Genomic DNA, 23,210 nt, shown 5'->3' with positions numbered 1-23,210 from the left:
TTAAGGAAGCACCAAATCAATTTCAAAATGTCCTTTATTCTTTTTTATTATTATTATTATTACATTGTTTTTGTTAGTTGCTGGTAACCTGGCTCCAACTCATGGAGACCCCAAGTATGACAGAATGAAATGTTACCCAACCCTGGCCATCTCCATGATTGCTGCTATATATGAGTCCATTGTTGCGTTTATTGTGTCAGTTCACCTTATGGAAGGTTTCCCTCATTTTCACTGGTCTCTACCAACCATCATGTCCTTTTCTAGACATTGATCTTTTCTGATGATGTGTCCAAAGTAAGCTAGTCAAAGTCTCTCTATCCTCACTTCTAATGAGCATCCTGGTTGCATTTCTTCTAAGACTGATTTGTTCATTCTTTTAGCAGTTGATGGTATAGCCAATACTCTTAAATAATTTCTTGTAGCGTTTTTACTTAAATTAGCTATGAGGTTTGGGTTCTGTTAGATCTTGTTAACCATGTGTGAAATTTTCACACTAAGGCATATTCTCAAAGGAACATGTAAGCATTATTATGTTATTATTTACTTCTAGGAAAATCTTCCTGTCACAGAAGATAACTTTGTGAAACTTCAAGTTAAAGCTTGTGCTCTGAGCCAGATAAACACAAAGGTATTTGGTGCATTTATTTTGGCCAAAAGTCAAGTGAGAGTTTTATATTTTGTGTACAGACAAAATAACTAACGTCTGAGTGCCAAGGAATAATTAGCATCCTTAGAAGAATAGACCAGCTAGAAAAAAATTATGTATATTTGTGTATTCCTACTTTCTTAAGGTAAATTATTAGCCTAATTGAAATCATGTATTTTGTATCATTATATATTTTATAAACTTCACATTGTAAAAGGCTGAGTACTTGCAATTATTAAGGCCTGTAATCAAGGAAGAAATTATCTTTATAAATAAAGATAGAACTAAAAACCTAGTCCATTAATTTGCTAACTGTCTCTTCTATAGGTGTTTCCATTTAATGGCTTTAGATGTGGTTCATATTCCTTCTGTAGTCATCCCTGTCTCTCTCTCTCCCCTACCCAGCCCTACAGTAATCTTCCATTATTGACCATGAAATATGTGGAATGCCTCCAAATGTTAAATAAACTATGAATTAATGTGCCATGATAAATAGAGCAGGTCCATTTTCTCTCTTTTTGAAAGATGAATATCAGAGTTTATTGGACTTATAATGTATTAGATTATAATGTCATCATAGCTTTTAAGAATCCAAAAGTTTTTTTTTCTATATAGTTATACTTCTAGGAATTAGAGATCAAGGTTACCGGCTTCTGTTGGGCAACTCTAGAACATGAGTGTGATCCAAGAAGTAAATTAGTGAGATCCTCTTAAGTCCTCTCACCAAGAATGCAGACATTCGTCCTTGTCTGCAGTGTTCAGTGTTCAGCCCTTCCAAGACATTCTTTTCAAAGCTGTAGAAAATCCATTAAAATTCCAGCGTAGGAATAATCTCCATATCTAACAGAAGGAAATGGTAAATTATGGTAAAATCAATTTAATAAAATACTGCACAACTATTAAAAATAAGTTATGAAAACTGTGTAGTAAAATAAAAAAAGGCTTTTGGTAAATGAAGGAGGTAAGATGCAGTTGTTAAAACCATGATTATAATTCTGCAAAAGTGTGCATAGGTGAAATAATATAAAATACCCAGTATTTCTCTAAGAATGTCCTATGAACATCTTAGGAAAAGTATCAGGTTCTACACTAAAAAAGACACTTTTCTGACAATCAGGCATATACAGGAAACCACAAATTGAAAATTAAAGGAAATATTCAAGAGAATTGTTTTTACTTCTTTTTACTTACTGTTGCTGAAATAAATTTATATCTACAAATTCAGTATCTCTAGTACCGTTATAATTTAAAAGTGTACATGGCAGTGACTTAAACACTCCATCACTTTAAAAGACAGATACTTATCCCCATCATTCAAACTCTTCTTCAAACTCTCCAGCCCCACCTGATCAAGGTGACTGGTAAGCAACGTTTAGCCAGCCGAGAAGTATTTTGGCCATAATTTCCCTTCATACTTGGCAGAGTAAAGAGCCTATCTGTCAACTAGTTCTTCATCAAACTCTTGGTTTCCTACCCTTCACAGACACCTATCTTGTGGAGTTATTTGCTTTGTGTTTAAAATAGGTGGTAAACTCTTAATTCCAAGTATTAAAACATATTTGCTTTTTTTGTGGTTTGATTTTTACTCTAGCTTTTCTCATGTAAGAGAAGAAGCCAGGATTTGTCTTTTTGACAAGAATATGTTAACAGCTTTTGTTATGATTTAGCTTCTGGCAGAAATGAAGATGGAGAAGGATTTCTTTCCCGTTGGGAGAGAAATTGCTGGAATTGTGTTAGATGGTAAGTTTATAGATGTAAATATCTGTATTTTCTAAAGTAAATTAACCAAAAAAACCTAACCCAGTGCTGTCGAGTCGATTCCAACTCATAGTGACCCTATAAGACAGAGCAGAACTGCCCCATAGAGTTTCCAAGGAGCATCTGGTGGATTCGAACCGCCGATCCTTTGGTTAGCAGCCGTGGCACTTAACCACTACGCCACCAGGGTTTCCAAAAGAAATTAAGTCCTAGCTAATTCGTTTGCCACTATATAAAGTTAAATACAGTCTTTCAAATGTAAAATATAATTATATAGAAATATTTTCCTTTCTGGTTTAATTACAAAGGGAAATAGGACTTAACTGGTATTTTATAATTGAAGGGCTTATTATTGTTTAGTAAATATTTACACCAAAACCAAACCCACTGCCATCAAGTCAATTCCAACTCATAGCAACCCTAAAGGACAGAGAACTGCCCCACAGAGTTTCCAAGGAGCACCTAGGTGGATTCACACTGCCAACCTTTGGTTAGCAGCCATAGCCTTTTAACTGCTACACCACCAGGGTTTCTAGTAAATATTTAGGGATTATGTATTTAAGTCCATGAGTAATTATATATATAATAAAAACAGAAACACTGGTGGTGTATGGTTAAGTGCTACAGCTGCTAACCAAATATGTTAGCCCTAGCTAAAATGCATAATATATTAACTACGTTTTCATTAAATTTTTTAGGTTTGCCTAAAAAGGAGCATTTAAACAGTTTGCTCATTCAAAAATGGGAATTATGGTTTCTGGTGGAGCCCTGGTGGTGCAGTGGTTAAGACCTTGGCTGCTAACCAAGAGGTCGGCAGTTCAAATCCACCAGCTGCTCCTTGGAGACTCTATGGAGCAGTTCCACTCTTCCTATAAGGTCGCCATGAGTCAGAATCCACTTGGTGGCAATGGGTTTGGTTTTTGATTTTCCGGGGAGAAATAATCAGTAAGATTTTATGATTGCCTTAAAGTATTTTAAGTTTTACTTAGTAAATAATGGTTTTAATATACAGAACAGTATGGCTAAATATTTTGAAATAATTTTTTTCTAAACAGACCTACTCAATATTCACTGCTAAGAGGTAGTCATGATCAGTCAGTATGTTTGCTCTTACTACATCTGTAAATGAATATATATGTGATAATATAGATTAAACTATATTTGAGTTTACCTTTGGTCTTAATCTACAATATATTTGATACTTTTCCTTAACGTAATCTTCTGACACAGCTAAATCATAATTTCATTTTCTCTCCTTTTTTTCTGCCCCAACTATAGAAAAAATGAGAAGTATAATAGCCAGAAAATGATCAATCACTTTTTCATTCATTCATTCATTCATTCCACATTTAATGATCACTTGCTAGATGCTTAAAATATGAAGATAAATAAGACAGTGTCCCTGCCCTCAAAGAGTTCACTGTCTAGGGGAGAGACAGGCACACACATATGAACAGGTTATTACAAAAGCTTCAAGGAGAGGAACCCAACCCAGCCAGGAGGAGGAGGAAAGGCTTCCTGGAGGAAGTTAGCCAGGCAGTTAAGGGGCAGCAAGGAGACTCACACTCAGCAGAGTGGACATCATGAGCAAAGAAAAGAAGTAATAATGTAACGTATTTAAGAATTACAAAGATTTCCGTATTGCTGGAGCCAAATAAAGTTTTGGGTAGGGAAGAATGGGTGGCAAGATACTTAGCAGCAGAGAAACATTTTGTCAAGAAAATTCTCCATCAAATATGGCAGAATAAAGGCTATTGGAAAAAAAATACTTTAAGGATGATGTGAATGCTAAATCCCTGCCCCTACAAATGAAGCAGGAGGGTAGGCAAGGGCCAGACCCGTGGGGAGCCTTGTATGTCATCACTTGGACTTCATCCTGTAAATGATGAAGAACCATAGACATGTTTGAGCACAGAAGTGTCCTGGTCAGGTTGGGCTTTAGAGAGATTGTTAGAGTGGCCATGTGAAGGGAATATTTGAAGCAGACCAGACTACAGAGAAGAGGACTGGTTGGATGGTAGATCTGCATGCAAGAGACAGTGGTGGCAAAAGTGGAGCAGTGGGGCAGAATCAAGAAATACTGAGGAGGTGCAATCAATGGGACATAATTGGAATTGGTAATAAAAAACAGGAAAAAATCTCCAAGATTCTGGTTAAGGTATGACTTGGTGCCACCAAATAATAAAGGAAGAGGATCTAATCTGAAGGGATATGGTTGAGTTCAAGGCCTATGTGAAATCTCTCTAGATATCTAATAGGTAATTATATATAAGTTCAAGAGTGAGATCCAGATGTATATGGGAGTTGTCAGCATATAGGTTGTATTTGAAATAATAGTGTTGATGAGTTCACCCAAGCAGAGAGTAGAAATGAAGAGACGCAAACATAGATGGAGCCCTTGGCAGTACTGCTGTTCAAGGGATGATTAAAAGCAAAGGAGTCTGAAGGAATCCAAGAAAAAAGGGCCAAAGTGGTCCTAACTAAGGGGCCTAGGATCAGCAGCAGAAGGAAACGAAAAGAATATACTGGATTAGAAGTTTTGGGAACGATAGCACAAACAAGACACAAACTACAAAAGGAGGATGTAAAATAGGAACATTAGACAGTAAGTTGCAGAATACCAACAAATGAGTTCTGGGCCATTCTGCTGACAGCCGGCCAAAGAGGCTGGCTGCTTACAGGTTTCAACATTCCACATTCCTTCCCTGCCTCACCTCAGTTTCATCGTCTGTTAAATAGGAATAATAATACCTCCTTCCTGGATATGTCCTAAAGATGAAATGTGAGGACATACTAAAAATGCTAGGCATTCCATAATATTTAGTTCTTCCCCCTCCCCTTTCCTCTTGTAAGTATTCAAACCAAAATATTCAAATGAATTAGCAGATGGTAGAGACTTTGTTCTTTACATGTGCAGAGAAAACTATATCATTTCTGTATACTTCCAAGAAATTTCTTGGCACCTAGCCCAAATTTATAATCCAAAATTAAAGTTAGTTTATAGGTGACTCTTAACCAGAATTTCTCATTGTGTGTCTGATAAAATAACAGTAGATTATGCTAGCCACAGGAGGGGTGCACATAATCATCATAGGAGCTGTGGAATGTATTACTCTCCTTCACGCCTTCATTCTTAAAGTTAACTAAATAGGCACAAGAGCCACAGAGAAAGACATCCATCCTTCTTCAAGGTGTCAACAACCACCTGGCCTAGATTTCCCAGACAATGCAGACTCGAAGTACTCGATCCTGTACACCTTCTAAACCATCAAAATGCCCTTGAAGTTCTTGGCCTTTTCTCTGAGTTAGTGACATTATAAACCTAAGGGTTTTTTTACTTAATAGTTAAATAAGAATTATGCTGAGTAACTTCATAATATTAATTATTAATTCCCCTCATTATTTAGTTGGAAGCAAAGTATCCTTCTTTCAACCCGATGATGAAGTAGTAGGTAAGTTATAACCCACAGTCCTGTATTATAAACCATCTATTTTACTATCTTCTCTATACAAGTATTAATGCTCATTGGGACCTTGCATCATACAGAAGTACTTTCCTGATTTTTGGAATTTGCTGTCAAATATCCATTAATGAGTAGAACTGGAAGTTTGACACTAATAGCAGAATATTTAAAACTTGTCAATATTTGGCTGTAGAATGGTACCAAAGAAAGAAGATAGCCATAGTTGCTCCTGTGTATGGCGTAGCCTTTTCCTGACAGTTTTCCAGCCAGATCAAAGACCTTGAAGAAAAGGAAGGTCATAAGTCATCTTCTTGAATACTACTGACTGAGTTAGCTAGCTATCGAGAAGCTCCATTCTCCACACGCCACTTGAATCCTGCTGAGCTTTCTCCTTGCTACTGTTGTAGAATGAGACTTTACTGGAAACATTTATTGGTTTTAAAATCAGTATTTTTGCAAATATATAGATTTATACCTCTGTCCAAGGCAGTTACCCAAACATATACAATGTATGACTTTAGTAGTAGTCTTTGAAATTACCATTCCAACATGGAAGATACTCATATAAACTTTAAAAATGTTTAGCCTTATGGCATATTTGAAGGTGTTGAAAATATATTTGTAAGAAGGTTTTCTCAGCTTTTTATGGTATTGCTTTGACTCAGGTATTTTTCTGGAGAATTTGTGATTCCTGTCTTTCATATCTTTATTATTGCCCAAGAAGTCGGCGACACTCTGTTATTCGGGGTTCTTTTTGTAAGAAATCAAGAATAAAATCAGACTAGTTTAGGGAAAAAATGGGATCTTTTTATTGGAAGCATAGTGAGGTGCCACATGGAGCCCAACTGTGGGAGGGAGCTGTGCCCTGGGGACAGTTAGAACCAGGAACCCGGCTTCCCCAGGCACATTAGGCGTTGTCATTACATGGCTCAGGTAAAGGTAGAGGGAGAAAAAGAAAAAAAAAAGATAGTACAGGTGCTGCAGCTTTATGTCAGTAAATAAGAGATCCACTTCCCTTCCATGTTTCTGCAGTCTCTCCTTTCCCCACATCAGTAATTACTGGAACTTTCCTCAAAATGTCACTGGCATCTCATTAGGGATAAATTCACATTTGGGTTGTTTTTCTTAAATGTCTCATTTTAATTTTCAGGAATTTTACCCCTGGATTCTGAAGACCCTGGGCTTTGTGAAGTCATTAGAGTACATGAGCATTACTTGGGTATGTGGCAGTTAGTTCATTCTTTAAGAGCTCATGTGTCTTCACTGATGTGTGGTGTTTAAAACATTTTGATTTCTTTGCATCTGCTGTAGCTGTAACTAATATTTTCTAGCTTGTAGTTAGGATGCATAAAATTCATACTCAGACTAAACAGTATACAGACCTTTAAGTTTCACTTACATTGACCATGGCAAGAGCTTTGAAAAGTGGTTTATCCCTTGGCTCTGAAATTATTCCCTAGCCAGATTCTTTTATTTATTAGCTGAAATAAAAAATGTATAAAATCTAGACAATTTATATAGAGTCTGAGACAGGAAAGAATCAAGAAAACTTGTCTTTAGTTGCTATTGTTAATACCTTTTGAACAGTGTTCAGTTTAACTTATTTTTCTTCGAACAGTTTGCTTCTTGAAAATTTAAATATATATCATAAAAACATAGTGAAAAGATGCATCTCTTTAGTAATCACGGAAAAGCAAATTAAAACCACTTACAGATACCATTAGTATATCAAAATAATCAAATCCAAATATCATACCCTCACTTTTTCAATTCTCTGTTTGGTTCTGACTCCACTTGGCATGCAGCACTGCTTCCTCTCACCCTAAGCACCTGGAGCTAGGTCACACATCACACGTGCAAGGACACAGTTCTCCAGACTGCCAAGTAAGGCCTAAGACTTCAGATTCCAGCCGTCAGTCTGGGAGTCCACACAATACCCTCTATCCCCTGAGGACACCAGCCGTAAGCTCAGGGGTCTCCCACTCCCCTTTACTTCTGACCTGCCTGCTTCCACTACTCCTTTGCGTTTGACTGTTTGCTGGAACAACCCACAGCACTCACGGAAAATGCTGTACTTAAAGGACACAAATCAGAATCAGCATAAAGGAGACACAGTAAGAGGTCTGGGGAGGTTACCAACACAAAGCTTCCATGTCCCAAAAAGGCATGTACTACCTCCTGAGAGCAGATGTTGTTTGCTAACCAGGAAGCTTATGGAGCTTCTGTGTCCAAAGCTTTTACTTAAAAAAACAAAACAAAAAAAAACCTCATGCCATCGATTCCAACTCATAGCAACCCTGTAGGAAAGAGCAGAACCATAGGGTTTCCAAGGAGCAGCTGGTAGATTCAAACTGCTGAACTTTTGGTTAGCAGCCAAATTCTTAACCACTGCACCACCAGAGCACCACAGCTTTTATTAGAGGTCTTATTACATTCTGCAAGCTCCAGCCCCTCTCCCCTGAAGTCAGTCGATAGCATAAGGTGATCATGAGGTATCACGTGATGGGCCCCAGAGTCACCTCATCACCTCACCGCACCTGTTAGGTGTGGTCTGGAGTTCTTTATTGAAGACACCTAAATTCCTAGGTATTTTTTAGAGATTACCTCTCAGGAACCAAGGACAAAGACCAAATTCCTGGGGTAGAGTTACTGTAAACCCCACAATTATGCACCCAAAAGGCTGACAAAAATTAAACAGTTTAATTATCCCAAGGGTTAGCAGGATATGAGCACCAGAACCTTTTATTCATTGGGAGTATAAATTGGTACAAAAGCATTAGAAAATAATTTACCATTATCTAATAAAGGCAATGATGTATAGTTTCAGCCCTAGAGAAACGTGATGTGCACCAGGAGACATGCACAAGAGTTTAGAGCAATGTGGTTTGTAATAGTGAAAAAAAAAGAAAGGGCTCAAATGTCCACCACCAGGAGAATGGATAACTAAATTGTGAGACATTCATACAGTGGAATTCTGCCCAGCACTGAAATGAATACATAGAAACCAAACACATCAAGATGGATAAATTTCACAAACAGTATTGAGAAAAGCAAGTTGCAGAAGAGTACAGTGTGATACAGTTTATTTACATAAAACTCAAAAACATACAGTTAAGCATATACTCTTTCAGGATACAGAGAAGGGGGATGAAAAAGTCAGGTAGAGGTTACCTTTCTGGGGAAGGGAGACGGATATGATCAGGGTGGAGTCACTGATCAGGGTGGAGTCACGGGGGAGTCCAGTGGTACTGCTAACCATCTGTTTCTTATGCTGGAATTCATTACCTTACTCTTTCTACTTTATCTGTAGGTCAAGATCTATGCTTTTGTGTTCTCAGCTATTTTCATTAAAAATGTTTGCCAAGCTTTTTCTTAAATGACATAATCCCTAATCAGACCTTGTGGGAAAAAAGTCCAATTTGGATTTTGGACCATTAAGAATAGTAAACTTAAAATTTGAGTCTATATAGTAACTTAAACTAGGCCAGCGATGTTTGGCATTTCATTTCTAAAGTTAAAAGTTTTAAGTAACTCCTATTTAATGATACTGTGTCTAAAATTTCCAAGTAACACTATTAAAAATTAATTTTCAAAAGGCAGTTTCCCAGAAATCCGAGGCCAGTGCTTACCTATATGTATATTAAACCTAGATATGGATTCCGTCTTCCTTTGAAAGACACAGCTCCATAGCTGATGTGATACCAGCAGTTTGAGTACTAAGGGCCGCCACTGGCTCCTTTACAGGAAACTATACTGCTTTTGGCCCAGAGTTTGCTTGGCTAGCCCTTCTAGATCTGTTCTTTGAGAACTGTGGAAATATGAAGTCAACTAAAACCTTTAGGTGGAATTCTAAGGCTTGAAGTTTGACTCAGTAACCTAAATTAAATTGTTACAGAAAGTGAGCTGTTAAAAAAAAAAAAAATTCCCATAGGCATTGCTGTACACTGAAGAATTATAAAATGGACTAGAGAGAGAAGTTGGATTATCAAAGTTTCCTAGATACAAAGTTTAACCCTAGAGAGGCAAACCACACAAATAACCTTTTATTTACCTACGAATCAGGAGAATGGTAGTTAAAAAATCCACTGAAGTATATGAAAAAACAAGACTATAAAAAAGACCTTGTAAGAAGAATGTATAGACTAGCCTGTAAAAGTGTAACCTCTGGGCAAGATCCTGGGCATGTTTACTTTATCTGCAAATGAAGATGACAAACTCTTTGATGGCTAAGCTTGCTGCAGCTCCAACCATCGTGTGAAAGAGGGACTAGTTTCAGTGTGTTCCCTGAAAACTGGCAGGTGGGAAATTTTCGGTTCACCGCCACTGTCTTTTCATGAAATGTGTTATCTCCTATTAATTCTCTGTCACCTCAGTCACTTTCAGTTCATATAAGTCTGTTCATATCACCAAACCCAGGAACCAGGTTCCAAACACACCCCCAAAATGTCCTGTTAAACTGTTACAGAATATTGAGGATAGGATGAAAAAGTTGAATGATGCTTCTAACTCTTCTGTGCTTTTAGCTCTTAAGCCATTCTGTCAAACATAAAGATAATTTTATTTCTCATTCAAAATTTGGCAGAGTTTCAGAACTTCCATCCTTTTATTCCTTTGGACCCAAGGTGCAAAGAATTGAAATAATTCTTGGGTCCTGGAACAGTCATTATAGTCCAGACATGGCCTTCTTTTATTTAGTTAATTAGTTTTTATAATATAGTAAATACCAGTGGACCACCTAACACAAAACAAGAATCTTGACATTAACCCGCATCTTACCATCTTAAAGGCCTTGCAGTCTTATAGTCTCTTTACAGTTAGCAGCCTTTTTCAGGGCTGCATGTTTGACTTTTTAATGACAGTATAGATAGTCCCAGTTCTTGTGATGGAAGATGTACCAAGAAGATGCCACATGAGTACAGTGTACATAGATTGACAATGTACTCTCAGAGGAGATGGGCTTCCAGACTTACTAGCTGTGTCGCCTTAGGCAGATTAATTATCCTGAACCCCGTTTTATAATCAGTAATATTGGGAGAATAACTATGTTAAACTGGTGAGGAATAACGTACTGTATGTGCCTGGTGTTTAACATGTTTTAATGCCTTGCTTGTCTGAACATTTTCAACATGTATGCGTGAGCGCTGGGCTTCCCCACTAGATGGCACTGGTTTATTGCTGAATGCAGTGCAGACTGCCCTGTGTGGCTTTGCTATTTGAGGAAAAATATTTAAAAGAGCCATTAAAGACTAGGAAAAGTGCTATAATGCTGACTTGAAGTAATATTTAAAAGATCGCTTATACTTTGAAAAATTGTAACTCAGTGTACAAAATATACACAATACTTAAACACATTAAGGAATAGCTAATGATCAGATCACATGGAGCTTTTTAACCTATATTGAGAAGTTTGCATTTTGTTCTAAGTGCAGCGGAAAGCCACTGGTGAATTTTAAGCAAACAAGTCTCCCTATGTTATTCGTGTTTTAAGATCATTCTGACATGTCCGTATTTCAAAGACACCACTAAAGAGATTGAAAAGAGAACCTAAAAAGTTGGAAACAATATTTGCAACACCTAAACAAGGGACTCATTTGGAATACATAAGGAAAACTCACTGCTGTAGAGTCGATTGAGACTCAACAACCCTATGGGATAGAGTAGACCTACCCCATAGGGTTTCCAGGGCTGTAATCTTTATGTGAGCATACTGCCACATCCTCCTGGAGAGTGCTGGTAGGTTCGAACCATGTGACCTTCTGGTTGGCAGCTGAGCACTTTAACCACTGCACTACCAGGGCTCCTCAGAGTGTATAAAGTAAAGGACTGCTATAAATCAATAAGAGAAAGACAACACTAGAGAAAAATGGATGGAAGGTCTGAAGAGGCACTTCATAAAACGATGGCCAACAAACACGGCATGATCCTCAGGCTCATTAGTCGTCAGGAAAATGCAAATTAAAATCCTAGTCAGAAACCACCACACACCCACACGACTGGTAAAAATTTATATGTCAGACAATACCAAGAGTTGGCAAGGATGTTCACAAGAGCTGGAGCTCTGATACACTGCTGTGGGAGAATAAATTTATGTAATCACTTTGGAAGTATATAGTAAAACTGAATGCAGTATGCCCTGAGAACTGGGATCCCAAAAAACCAAACCAAACCAAACCCAGTGCCATCGAGTCGATTCCTTCGACTCATAGCGACCCTATAGGACAGAGTAGAACTGCCCTATAGAGTTTCCAAGGAGCGCCTGGCAGATTTGAACTGCCAACACTTTGGTTCACAGCTGTAGCACTTAACCACTATGCCACCAGGGTTTCCACTGGGATCCCACTCCGGGGTAAATATCCTAGAGAAAACCCATGCATTGGTGTAACAATATCTTTTATACAAGAATATGCTTCACAGAATTGTTCATAACTGTCAGAAACTGGATACAGCACAAATGTTCAGCATTTGGAGAATGGATAATCAAGTGAAGGTGTTTTTCACGTAATAACAACCATTGCCATTGAGTCGATTCCGACTCAGTAGGATACCATAAAACAATAAAAATGACTGAATCGATTCAGACTCATAGTGGGACACCATAAAACAACAAAAAAGACTGAGTCGGTTCCAACTCATAGCGGGATACCATAAAACAACAAAAATGATTGAGTCGATTCCGACTCATAGTGGAATACCGTAAAACAATAAAAATGAGAGCGCTACCATGTGTACCAAAAGCAATGCATCTTAAAAACAATGTTGAGCAAAAGGAAAAAAGAATCATACAGTATTTCATTTATATGAAGTTCAAAACTAGGCAAAATTATACTGTTTGAGTGCATACTCGAGTGATAAACTGTAACGGTGAGCATGAAATTAAGATAGAATGAAGGTGACCTCTGGAGAAAAGAGGAAGTTGCTAGTGATGACTGTGTTCTCTCTTTCAACCAGGGTGGAGGTTACATTTATTCATCCAGTTGTGCTTTATGTTTCATGTACTTGTCTATACACACACACTTGCTCCTATGTTGAGAATGGATTGTGCACAGGCAAGAATGGAAAGAAGGAGACTGGAGTGTAGATGGGAGACCACAGGACCAGGGCAGTGGTGGGACTGGAGACAGACAGAAGTTGGCAGACCCAGGAGGCAGGTCTGATGGAGACTTGCTAAGGCATGGTTTCCTCACTTGCTAATGGTTGTTTCCTCTTGTTCTTGGTGACAGTTCATAAACCAGAAAAGGCTACATGGACAGAAGCGGCTGGAACCATTCGGGATGGAATGCGGGCCTATACTGCTCTGCATTACCTTTCTCATCTCTCGCCAGGAAAGTCGGTGCTGATAATGGACGGAGCAAGTGTGGGTGTTGGAAACAGACCACAATACAGTCAACTTAGTGAATTTAGAATTTAGAAAATATAATTCCTTACCAATAGTTTGATTTTTTTTTTACCAAACTTCCATTTTGTTATAATCAGCTTTTTATCAATGGGAGATAAAAGTTAGATTTTGTGATTAGTTTCCTGTTACTTTGAATCTGCTAGTACTTTAAGAAGCAGACAAGCCATTTTTATTCATGTCTGGGACAAAGCCTAAAATAGCTCCTGGGTCTCTGAAGGCATACCCTAGAACTCGCTACCAATTTTGTATCATGTCCCCCACACTTACACTTAATGCTAATGAAGTGTTCCATTTTATAGATGGATCACACGAGGTCACAAAGGTGCTCACTTAAGTGTATTACTTGTATCATCAAAAAGTAGTTCAAGACACTAGGAAGAGAATACATGAAAATACGATACAATTTTTAAATGTTATAAAACTTTGGGTAATTTTATAGTTTTGTTTTCAGTCTGGCTGTGGATGAATATGCCTTTTCCCGTTTTTCTCTGACAAAAAGGCAGGACTCTCCAGCGTTGGCTTCAGCTTGGTGTCCAACATCACGATAGTAGTGTTTCCCTGAACTTCCCCAGGGGTTGGCAGAAGGTTGGCGCTTTTTAAGGTGCTTTGATCTTCAGAGAAGTAGCTAGCTGAACTACCATATGCATGATACAATCAGCTTACAACAAGAGCTGACAGGGCCCTCAGAGGCCGGTTTTTCCCTTTCCGAGCCATATTTCTGAATGTGGCCCTCCATCCTTGAGAATATGTGCTGTGGTTAGCCAGGGTGTGAGCATGTGACCCGAGCAGCTTTTCCACCATCCTTCTGAAGAAGGAAGTCAGTCAGCCAAATGTTTCCCATACCAACTTGTCCATAATTTTTTTATTCTCTTAGACATAATTTTAAAATATATTAAAGTATTACACTTTATAGAACAATTTCTAAAATAGCTATGTCCTCTGCCCTGTGTCTGTTAACCCACCGTGTGTTTCTTTCCACACAGGCATTTGGAACAATAGCTATTCAGTTAGCACACCACAGAGGAGCCAAGGTGATTTCCACAGCGTGCAGCCTGGAAGACAAGCAGTGCCTTGAAAGCCTTAGGCCTACTATAGGTGGGTGACACTATTCAACACAAACTTTAAAATAGGAAATTTTGAAGAGAAATCGCCTAAAACAAAATTCCAAATGAAAGCTACTTTTAAAATGTGCTTTGTATCTGTGCTGAGTCCAAGTCTACTTAAGTGATAGTTTTTAATTAAGTTTTTTAAACTTACATTTTTTAGCATTTTTCCATCTTTGCAGCAGTGTTATCAACTTAAGTTTGAATTAGGTGAACTTTGACACAGTTGAGAAATACTTGATGCCTCTTTGGTGTTAGTCACTAAATCAATGTATTTTTGCATCACTTTGTATGTTACTTTCACTGTGATACTTGAGGGCAGGAGATGACCCACTTACACAGAAACACAGGTCAGACAGTTTAGGATGACCAGGACATGATGGAGGCTGGAGGGCTCTTGAAAAGAATCAACCATGTTGGAACAACAATGAATATGGAAAGGAGGTAGAAAATACAAACTGAAAAAGAAGAGGACAAAGACGGGAATGAAAAAAACTAACAGATGAAGAAAAAAAGCAGATGAGCAGAGTATAAATGAAAGGCAGGCAAGAAGGAAGTTCCTGAGTGCCAAGGTACCTGCTACCTCCTGGAGTCCTCAATGACCCTTTGTAAAAGCATCTCTTCAGCTTTTCTGAGGATCTGCGATTAGAAGGGTTAACTGGAATGGGATTTGAACTCAGGCCTGCCCCACATTAAAGCCCATGTTCTTTCCATTGGAATATTATGCTTCTGGCAGAAATAGCCAAGAAGGAAAAAGGAGGTAAGTAAGGCAGGGGCTGCAGAAAGGAGAACAGGGAAAAAAATTAAGAGATTTGGAAATAGAATGGAGAAAAAGCATGAGACAGTATTGCTGAAGGGAGATGTTTCTATTGGTCATTTGTCTTTGTGGGTTGCTTCAGTCCCTCTTGTCCTCCTTCCCTGCCCCGCAGCCTTGGAATTTAGATCACTATTGAACTATATCTCTAATCCAAGCGGCTCCAAGAGGAATTATCTTCAGTAGGGTGGTAAAAGACACAAAAATGAAACAAACATGCCTTCATTTGCTACTTCAAATTGTGATAATTTTTTTTAATTCTCCCATTGGATTGTTTTAATTAACACTTTAAAGCAGCCAGTTAACATTAGTTTAATTTTTACTAACTCTGCTAAAAATAACTATGTTCTTTTATCCTCAAGATTTTTCTTCATTTTGGGGAGTCCATGCTGGGGTGGGAGGGGTTTCTATTACTGAGAAAGGTCAGTGGTTTGAACCCACCCAGCAGTTTCACAGAAGAAAAGACCTTGTGAGCTGCTCCTGTAAAGATTACAGCCTCAGAAACCCTATGAGTCAGAATTGACTTGAGCGCACACAACAGCAGCAGATTAAGTACTGTATTGTACAAATTTATTTTTGTATTTGTTAGCTCTTACAAGTACCACTGGCCACAGAGTCAGTTCCGACTCACAGCAAGCCCATGTGTGTACGAGTAGAACTGTACTCCGTAGGGCTTTCCATGGCTGATCTTTCCTAAGTCTATCAGCAGGCCTTCTTTCCAGGCACCTCTGGGTGGACTCGAACCTCCAACCTTTCAATGAGCAGCTGAGTGCATTAGCCATTTCCACCACCCAGGGGCTCCAGCTCTGTTAAATCCGAACATATCTAGAACATTGCTTCATTTTTTAGTTCATGTCTTCACATATATGTACATATGTAGCTTACAGAGTCTGAGTTTTGGTGGTTATAGCCTGTGGCTCTAGAGAACAGTTATGTCAGCAGACCAGCTCTGGAACACCTTGTTAACGGAATGCTTTAATTTTTATTTTATTGAAGATACCAGTCCCTTCATTTAAATTGATCATTACCAATACTGGGTTAGACCAGAAAAAAGTATAATTTGGGTTGATATTTTCTTTCTTTAAATTCACTACTTAACTCATTTCAGAGGATAGATATAGATTTGCTTCACTTTTTCTTTTTCCTTGATTTCTCTGTGTTGGTCACAGAAAGAACAGTGAATAACCTGGTTTCCTGTCCTTCACAGCCCGAGTGATTGATGTATCTAATGGGAAAGTCCATGTTGCTGAAAGCTGTTTGGAAGAAACAGGTGGCCTGGGAGTAGATATTGTCCTAGATGCTGGAGGTTCGTATAACCTGTGCAATTTTTTTTTGTTTGTTTGATTAATTTCAGAAAAATGTATAACTTGGAAATGATTATTAAATGGAGTAATTTTTTTTTTTTTTTTTTTAATACTAAAAACTTGACTAATTGAAGCTTCTGTTCCCACTGTAAACTGTCTCTCTGGAAGAGAGCACATGCTTGACTTTTAATGTATAGCATGAATTACAGAGTTCTTAAATTTTACAGCAAGGCTACTTTTGGGGGCGCTTTTAAAATAGTGCTTTCAGTAAAGCATCGGTGTTTAAGTAACAAATGACGTATCTCTATAAGAAAGCTACAAACATCACCTCGTAAATGGTTCCCAGATGGTACACATCAGTTCCGATTTCACTGAGATGCTTTTTCAGGCACTTCCGGTTCCGCTGTGTGCAGCTGCCCTCTGTTGGGTGGTGGACTTCTGAAGTCTCTGGAAAACACACAGAATTTTCCTCCCTTTTCATCTTTCTTGAGCTTTTTTAGTTTATATCTATTTAGTACCCAATCTGTACACGCTTAGGTCATGCCACTGCACATAACGGGTAAGTTTCACAAGCCTGCAGAGGGTTCCCATTATATTTTGATGCATCTTTTATTGTGGGATTTTGCCATCGTGTTTCTTTTTAAACAGTTTTTTCAAGATTTGAAATCAGAGGAAAAATTTGTCAGTGGAAATAAACTGACCTTCCATTTTTCCAAACAGACATTTAAATAATCACATCAAAGTATCTTGAGTCTATGAGTTCTTTATTTACCAAAAGAAATTAACTTTTCCCAACGTAGTAAGCTATCAACGTTATGATTATCAGACTTAGTTACGTGTTGTTATCTTGCCTGGTTTTCAAGTGAAAATGACTTTAGTTATTTCATTTAAAATTAAATCTAGTGTAAATTTTATGACCAGTTTTAGTACCAAATGTTTAAGTTTTCTGAATAAACTGCATTTTTCTAAGGAAAATTCTTCTTCATTCCTATGTTAAAAGGTAATGAGAACTTGTTTGAGAAATAAATTTTTGTGCAGGTTATTATAAAATATATTTCTTCTCTTTTTTTCTTTTACTACTCCTTATAAGTGAGATTATATAGTAAAGTTGATGAACCCACTGTCAAATTACAACTACCACATAAGCATGACATCGTCACACTTCTAGGTGTTGGAGGCCACTGGGTAACAAGAGAAGAAAACCTTCAGGTATTATCTTTTAAACCAAAGGGTGGGGAGCTAACAAAGGGAACGCCTAAGTCTTTTCGGAGGCAAGGTCTGGCTAAGTTAGTTAAAGTCCTAAATTATGTCACATTTTTTAAAGAAATGTAGCTTTTTTAAGTTAAGCTACATGCTAACCAACAAAACGCTGAAATACTGCCTAGTAGAGGAGTTCCTTCAACTGAAATGATTATAACTAATTTCATCTAGTAGTTTGGAAGGTAGTGACTTATAAATTTTTTAATAGGATTTTTTTCCTAGTAACATTGTTGACATGTACTTAGCAAATTTTTTCTATATAAAATTATCATAATTTCCTAATTATTCAAATTGGAATTAACTATATGTTGGAAACCCTGGTGGCATAGTGCAAAAGAGCTACGGCTGCTAACCAAAAGGTGGGGAGTTTGAATCTCCCAGGTGCTCCTTGGAAAACTGTATGGGGCAGTTCTACTCTGTCCTGTAGGGTCGCTATGAGTCAGAATCAACTCCACGGTAGTGGGTGGTAGGTGTGGTATTTATGTAATCTCTCAAGCTTATTTTCAACAGAATTTCAATTAAGTATATATCATGATTGATATGCAAATACCGTAATTCTTATATACGAATCTTTATAGATTTTTCAACATCCTCACTAGGGTGACTGGTCAGTAGTGGCCAGAAATCTCTCTCTCACACACACACACACACACCCCGACACCACTACTGCCTCATCACCAGGATTCTAGATCGGCCCTGTATCTCCCCTGTACATATCACCTTGCCATTTCATCATTGTGAATCAGGAATTAGAAAACATTGTAGTTTATAGAGTGTTACTGAAGTTTGCACGTTGATTATTTGTGATTTGGGCATTACTTAATCTGTGTGGAAGGTTTTCTGGCTCAAGATACCAGTCATCCTTCTGCTGTTAAACTCAAGAGTGACTGACTAGTCTTTTTGCATTCTGTCCAAGTTGGATCCTCCAGATAGCCACTGCCTTTTCCTCAAGGGAGCAACAGTGTCTTTCCTTAATGATGAAGTTTGGAATCTGTCAAATGTAAAACAGGGAAAATACCTTTATATCCTTTTTTTAGTGATTTGTGTTTCTAGCTTGAAATTTACCTTGTACTCTGATTGTGAAGTTTTTTAATAATAACAGCAGCTAACTTTCACTGAGTATGCCAAACATTTCACACGCTTTGCAGGAATTAGTTCATTTAAATAGTGAAACAACCCTATGAGGTGTAAGTCCTATAGTTACCTGTATTTCACAGGTGAAGAAACAAGCACAGAGAGGTTAATGCATGTCCAAGGACACAACTAGCAAGTGGCAGAATAGAACAAACACCCCAGCAGTCTGGCTCCTTTCTGAATAGCAGATAAACCATAAATACATGGAAGGTTTGTTTTTAACCTGACATTATGGCAATTCCACATGTCACTTTGAGAGGCTGGATGCTTACTCCTATCACAGGGCCACTGCAGAAAACACCTCGGAATGGTTACCTGATTTAAAATTTGTGGGGCACTGTCACAGATATTGATGCCAGGAAACCTTCAAGTGAGGATAAAACCTCATTTTTAAAAAAAGAAAGTTATTCAGAGATGAGCCAGGTGAATGAAGCCAAATCATGCCAGTTTTGGTCAAAGTAATGGTAAGTTTTCTTGAGAGAACATGAAAGCAGTCCCGTAAGAAAAGGTCCAGAACTTTCTAGAGCATAGTCAACTTAAAAATAAACCCTTTATTTCTAAGATTAGTTTTAAAGTCAACTGTACTTGGTAAAAGCTTTAATGTATTGGACAAAAAATAAGTTCTTGTTACTTACTGAAGTATGTGCACACACGAAAAAGTTTGCATAGCCTTGTGTTTGTCTCTACTGGGTCTTGTACTTTACCATTATATGTCTGTAGTTACATATGTGATATGCATAAAGGCCAGTGTCCTTCAGGAGCAATGACAGACTTAATTCAAAGCTTTAAAATGTAATTTTAATGTAATTAACATACTGCACATGTTAAGTTTTAAAGAGATTTCAAAATCAGAAACATTCCATTAACATAGTGACTGTACAAGTTTAACATTTTTGATTAAGTATTAAATTTGGAAAATAAACTTTTATTGGCTAAAAGAATTTTTAAAATTTCATTTTTAAACAACCTAAATGTCCAATAAACCAAAAAAAAACCCAAACCCATTGCTGTCACGTTGATTCCAACTCACAGCGACCCTACAGGACAGGGTAGAACTGCCCCATTAGGTTTCCAAGAAGCGCCTGGTAGATTTGAACTGCCAACCTTTTTGGTTAGCAGCTGAGCTCTTAACCACGATGCTACCAGGGTTTCCAAATGTCCAATAGCATTGTAATCATCAAGAATACCATGGGATGTTAACAGTAGAGAACACCAATTAAATTTAAAGTGATATTAGTCAATATTTTGAATCTTACGTGTGAGAAGCTAGGCTGGCTGTTCTGTCTGTTAATTCTCTCATTCCCCCAACCCTCAACTGTGAGAAAGTGATTTTAATCTAATTGATAAATCCATGGACTGTGTTGAAATATGACATGTTTATATAAATGAGTTACGTTTCCTAAAGAAATAATATATATACTGATGGCAGTTCCAGTAACAGGTAGAGAGAATTTATTTGCAGGGTTGTGAAAAAGTGATTAATATTCTTCAAGTCTTTCTTTAATCTTTAAAATTGCTTGTGATTGTATTTTCTAAATTTACATTTTCTAAAGTCCTTAAGCCAACTTTAATCCCCACATGGGTAGTATCCCTCAGATTACACGAGTCAGGTGCTGCATGTGAGATCACACGGAGATCTCCTTTCAGTTGTGATTATGTGCCATCAATTCTCCAGTACTAGCAATTACATACAGACTCTTGATCTCGATATTATAATTTCCAAAACTAAATGACTAAGGTGAACTTTTTTAATTTTTACATTTCCTGATTTTCTTGGTGACATATATACACACAATTTATAAACTTCTTCCTTGCGCACAAATTTTGAGCCTATTACCAATCCATTTGGTAAATAAGTGTGCATCTAAAGAGATACAGGTGTTAATTTTTTACTTAAAAATGCCATAAATAGTACAGAAATAAAAACCTATCACTGCTCAATCACCGTCAGCTTGGGATAACATCAGTCATTACTTAGGACAAGCACTAGGCCACTTCTGTCATCATTTGTCTTTAGAAGTTTAGCCTGTGTCAGTCACACCACCACCTCTCTCAAATTGTTTCCCTATTTTCCTGTTGTAGAGGGAAACTTGACAGTGTACAGAATTTCTGTAACTTAACATTTTGAATTTTAGAGGGTTAAAAACTAAAAAAAAATCTTGCAACAAAATCAAGATAGGTGACCTGCCTGGCATCTTCTGCTTATTGAATGGTTTTATTTAATTCTTTCTCCTTTACGTTGCCACCTTAACAATCCTTCCAGCTACGTATCTTAAGAGATGTGATGGAGAAGCTATCAACGGGTGTTTTTAGGTACGCAAAGTAACCAAATCATTCTTGTTTATTTTTCTGTTCTCGAGAAAAGGCAGGCATTTCCATTTTTTTTTTTTCCGACTTCTACACATGGGTACACCTATTGCCTCCATATTTAATTACTTAGAGAAATGACTGCTTTTTAATATTTCTCAAAGTGTGTCTAGTAGTACGTAAGAATTCCTAAAGCTAGAATTGGCACATGGGTTTTCCCCACTCCATCCCATCTCATACTTGGTCCTTTGCTTTCCCTCATCGTTCCTCCCAAAGCAACTGGGAACAACCCATTACATAAAAAGAGAGAAAAGTACAGTATGATTAAAAAAAGAAAAAGTTGGATTTGGTTATCACTGAAAAAAGGGAGTGGATAAAGAAGGTATATTCTCCCTTCAAAATTTGACCTTTATTTTTAACAGTGGAAGTAGTGATACCCAGCGGGAAGTAGTGACAGACAAGTTTATTTAAATAGATTTGAGTTACAGTAACTGTCAACCACTGTCCTGTGTGTTCTGATCATCTTTAACTAGACCTGACATTTCTAATTTCATTCTTCCTTAGACCTCAGCTAGATGAACCCATTCCACTATATGAGGCCAAAGTTTCCATGGAAGTTGTTCAAAAAAATGAAGGAAGAAAAAAACAGGTTGTTCAATTTTAACTTTATTCTTCCTCAGACCTCAGTTGGATGCATATATTCCAGTATTTGAAGCCAAAGTTTCCTTGGAAGTTTTTCAGAAAAATCTAGGAAGATAAAAGCAAGTTGTTCTCTTTTTAATCATTTTCACCAAGACAAGGTGTGTATTCTTACAAAGAGAAGGCCAGCAATGCAATTCCGACTCATACTGACCCTGTAGGGCAGAGGAGAACTGCCCCATAGGGTTCCCAAGGAGCGGCTGGTGGAATCGAACTGCCGACCTTCTGGTTAGCAGCCACGCTCTTAACCACTGTGCCACCGGGGTTTCCACTATGTCTCATACTGTGGACACGTTATCAGGAGGGACCAGTCTCTGGAGAAGAACATCATGCTTGTTAAGGAAGAGGGTCCCGGGAAGAGGAAGACCCCCCACGAGGTGGACTGACACAGTGGCTGCAACCCTGGGCTCAGCATTGCGAGGGCTGTGAGGCCGGCGCGACCCCGCGGCGTTTCCTCCTGCTGTCCTTGGGCTCGCTAACGACGACGACAAAGACGAGAGGCTCAGTTAGATGAAGGGTCTGAAAGTAGGTAGCTGTGCAAACGGTCAAGGTAATTCTGTCATTAACATCTGAAGGGAATGTTCTCAAAACTTTTTTTTATTTTGTCTCTATACATTTTGTCTCGACTATAAAATTCTTACCTTGAGGAAAACTGCTTCCGGTGAAGCCAGGCTGGTCTGTTGCTGTAGCGCTTTGCCGTCGTTCCCCGCCGAGTAAGGTGCTTCCTTCGCCTCTGCTCCTCTCTCCGCATCTTCCTCCCCTCATCCCTTTGCTGCCCGGATTTCAGTGTTTTCGAGTCTCCCAGGCCGAGGCGCCTAGATTTTGTTTCTGAATACCCGCTCCGGGGTCCCCAGGACCAACGCCGACGCAGGCGCTTCCCGGGGGCGTGCAGACCCCGTTTCATACAGCTCTCCGGGGGCTGGGGGAGGCCCGGGCCCCTCCGGCCACATCGTGGGGTCGCCTCGCCCAGCGCTGTCCTCAGGCCCCGTTTCTTTCCCGTGCCGGCGCCATGCCCCGGGCGGACCGCTCGCCGCCAACAGCGTAGTCCATACCGTGCCCTGGACCGAGTTCTTTCTGGTCACGCTGCACCCGGCCACCCGGCTACGACCGGGGGCGCCGCGCCTGAGAGGGTCTCCCGGCACTACAGCACTGGCGGCGGCAGCGGCCCCGACGATCGCGGCTGGAACGGAGCTGCCCGCGGCGCTCGCTCGGCAGAGCTTTACGTCGGGGGCGGGGCCTCCGATGGGCTACGGCGCATGCGCGGGGCGCCTTTAAGCCGGGGGCGGGGCCTCGGGTGGCCTACGGTGCTTGCCCGGCACGGTACC

At 38.8% G+C, this 23,210-nt stretch overlaps 1 protein-coding gene and 1 long non-coding RNA gene across 9 annotated transcripts in view; one reads left to right on the top strand and one right to left on the bottom strand.

Annotated features, from left to right (window-relative positions):
* CRYZL1 (crystallin zeta like 1) overlaps positions 1-21,862 on the top strand; it is a 37,200-nt gene extending 15,338 nt beyond the window's left edge. Inside the window, exons 3-13 of one of the 7 annotated variants that reach the window (XM_003410296.4) lie at positions 551-628; positions 2,314-2,386; positions 5,812-5,856; positions 7,019-7,087; positions 13,089-13,222; positions 14,248-14,359; positions 16,389-16,487; positions 17,576-17,694; positions 18,662-18,767; positions 21,147-21,192; positions 21,751-21,862. In XM_003410296.4, the coding sequence (XP_003410344.2) occupies positions 551-628; positions 2,314-2,386; positions 5,812-5,856; positions 7,019-7,087; positions 13,089-13,222; positions 14,248-14,359; positions 16,389-16,487; positions 17,576-17,694; positions 18,662-18,767; positions 21,147-21,192; positions 21,751-21,850 (981 nt within the window). In that variant the 3' untranslated portion in view covers positions 21,851-21,862. Of the gene's footprint in view, positions 1-550; positions 629-2,237; positions 2,387-2,413; positions 5,709-5,811; positions 5,857-7,018; positions 7,088-13,088; positions 13,223-14,247; positions 14,360-16,388; positions 16,488-17,575; positions 17,695-18,661; positions 18,768-21,142; positions 21,193-21,750 lie in introns of those variants that run through there. The other 6 variants (XM_023548447.2, XM_064273218.1, XM_010590300.3 and 3 more) reach the window with 6 other exon arrangements.
* On the bottom strand, positions 622-22,641 carry LOC111750719 (uncharacterized). 2 transcript variants are annotated; one of them, XR_010318727.1, is made up of 3 exons: positions 22,527-22,641; positions 16,814-22,418; positions 622-1,486 (listed from the first exon to the last, which is right to left on the bottom strand). It is a non-coding gene; the product is annotated as an uncharacterized LOC111750719 (long non-coding RNA). The 2 variants fall into 2 exon arrangements; XR_002785803.2 differs by having other exon boundaries at positions 16,814-16,932.
* Between the last annotated feature and the right edge of the window lie 569 nt (positions 22,642-23,210).

This window comes from Loxodonta africana, chromosome 20, assembly GCF_030014295.1.
Source record: "Loxodonta africana isolate mLoxAfr1 chromosome 20, mLoxAfr1.hap2, whole genome shotgun sequence".
NCBI classification, from domain to species: Eukaryota; Metazoa; Chordata; class Mammalia; order Proboscidea; family Elephantidae; genus Loxodonta; species Loxodonta africana.
Note: the sequence above shows the minus strand (reverse complement) of the source record. Positions and strands in the feature narration are given on the sequence as shown.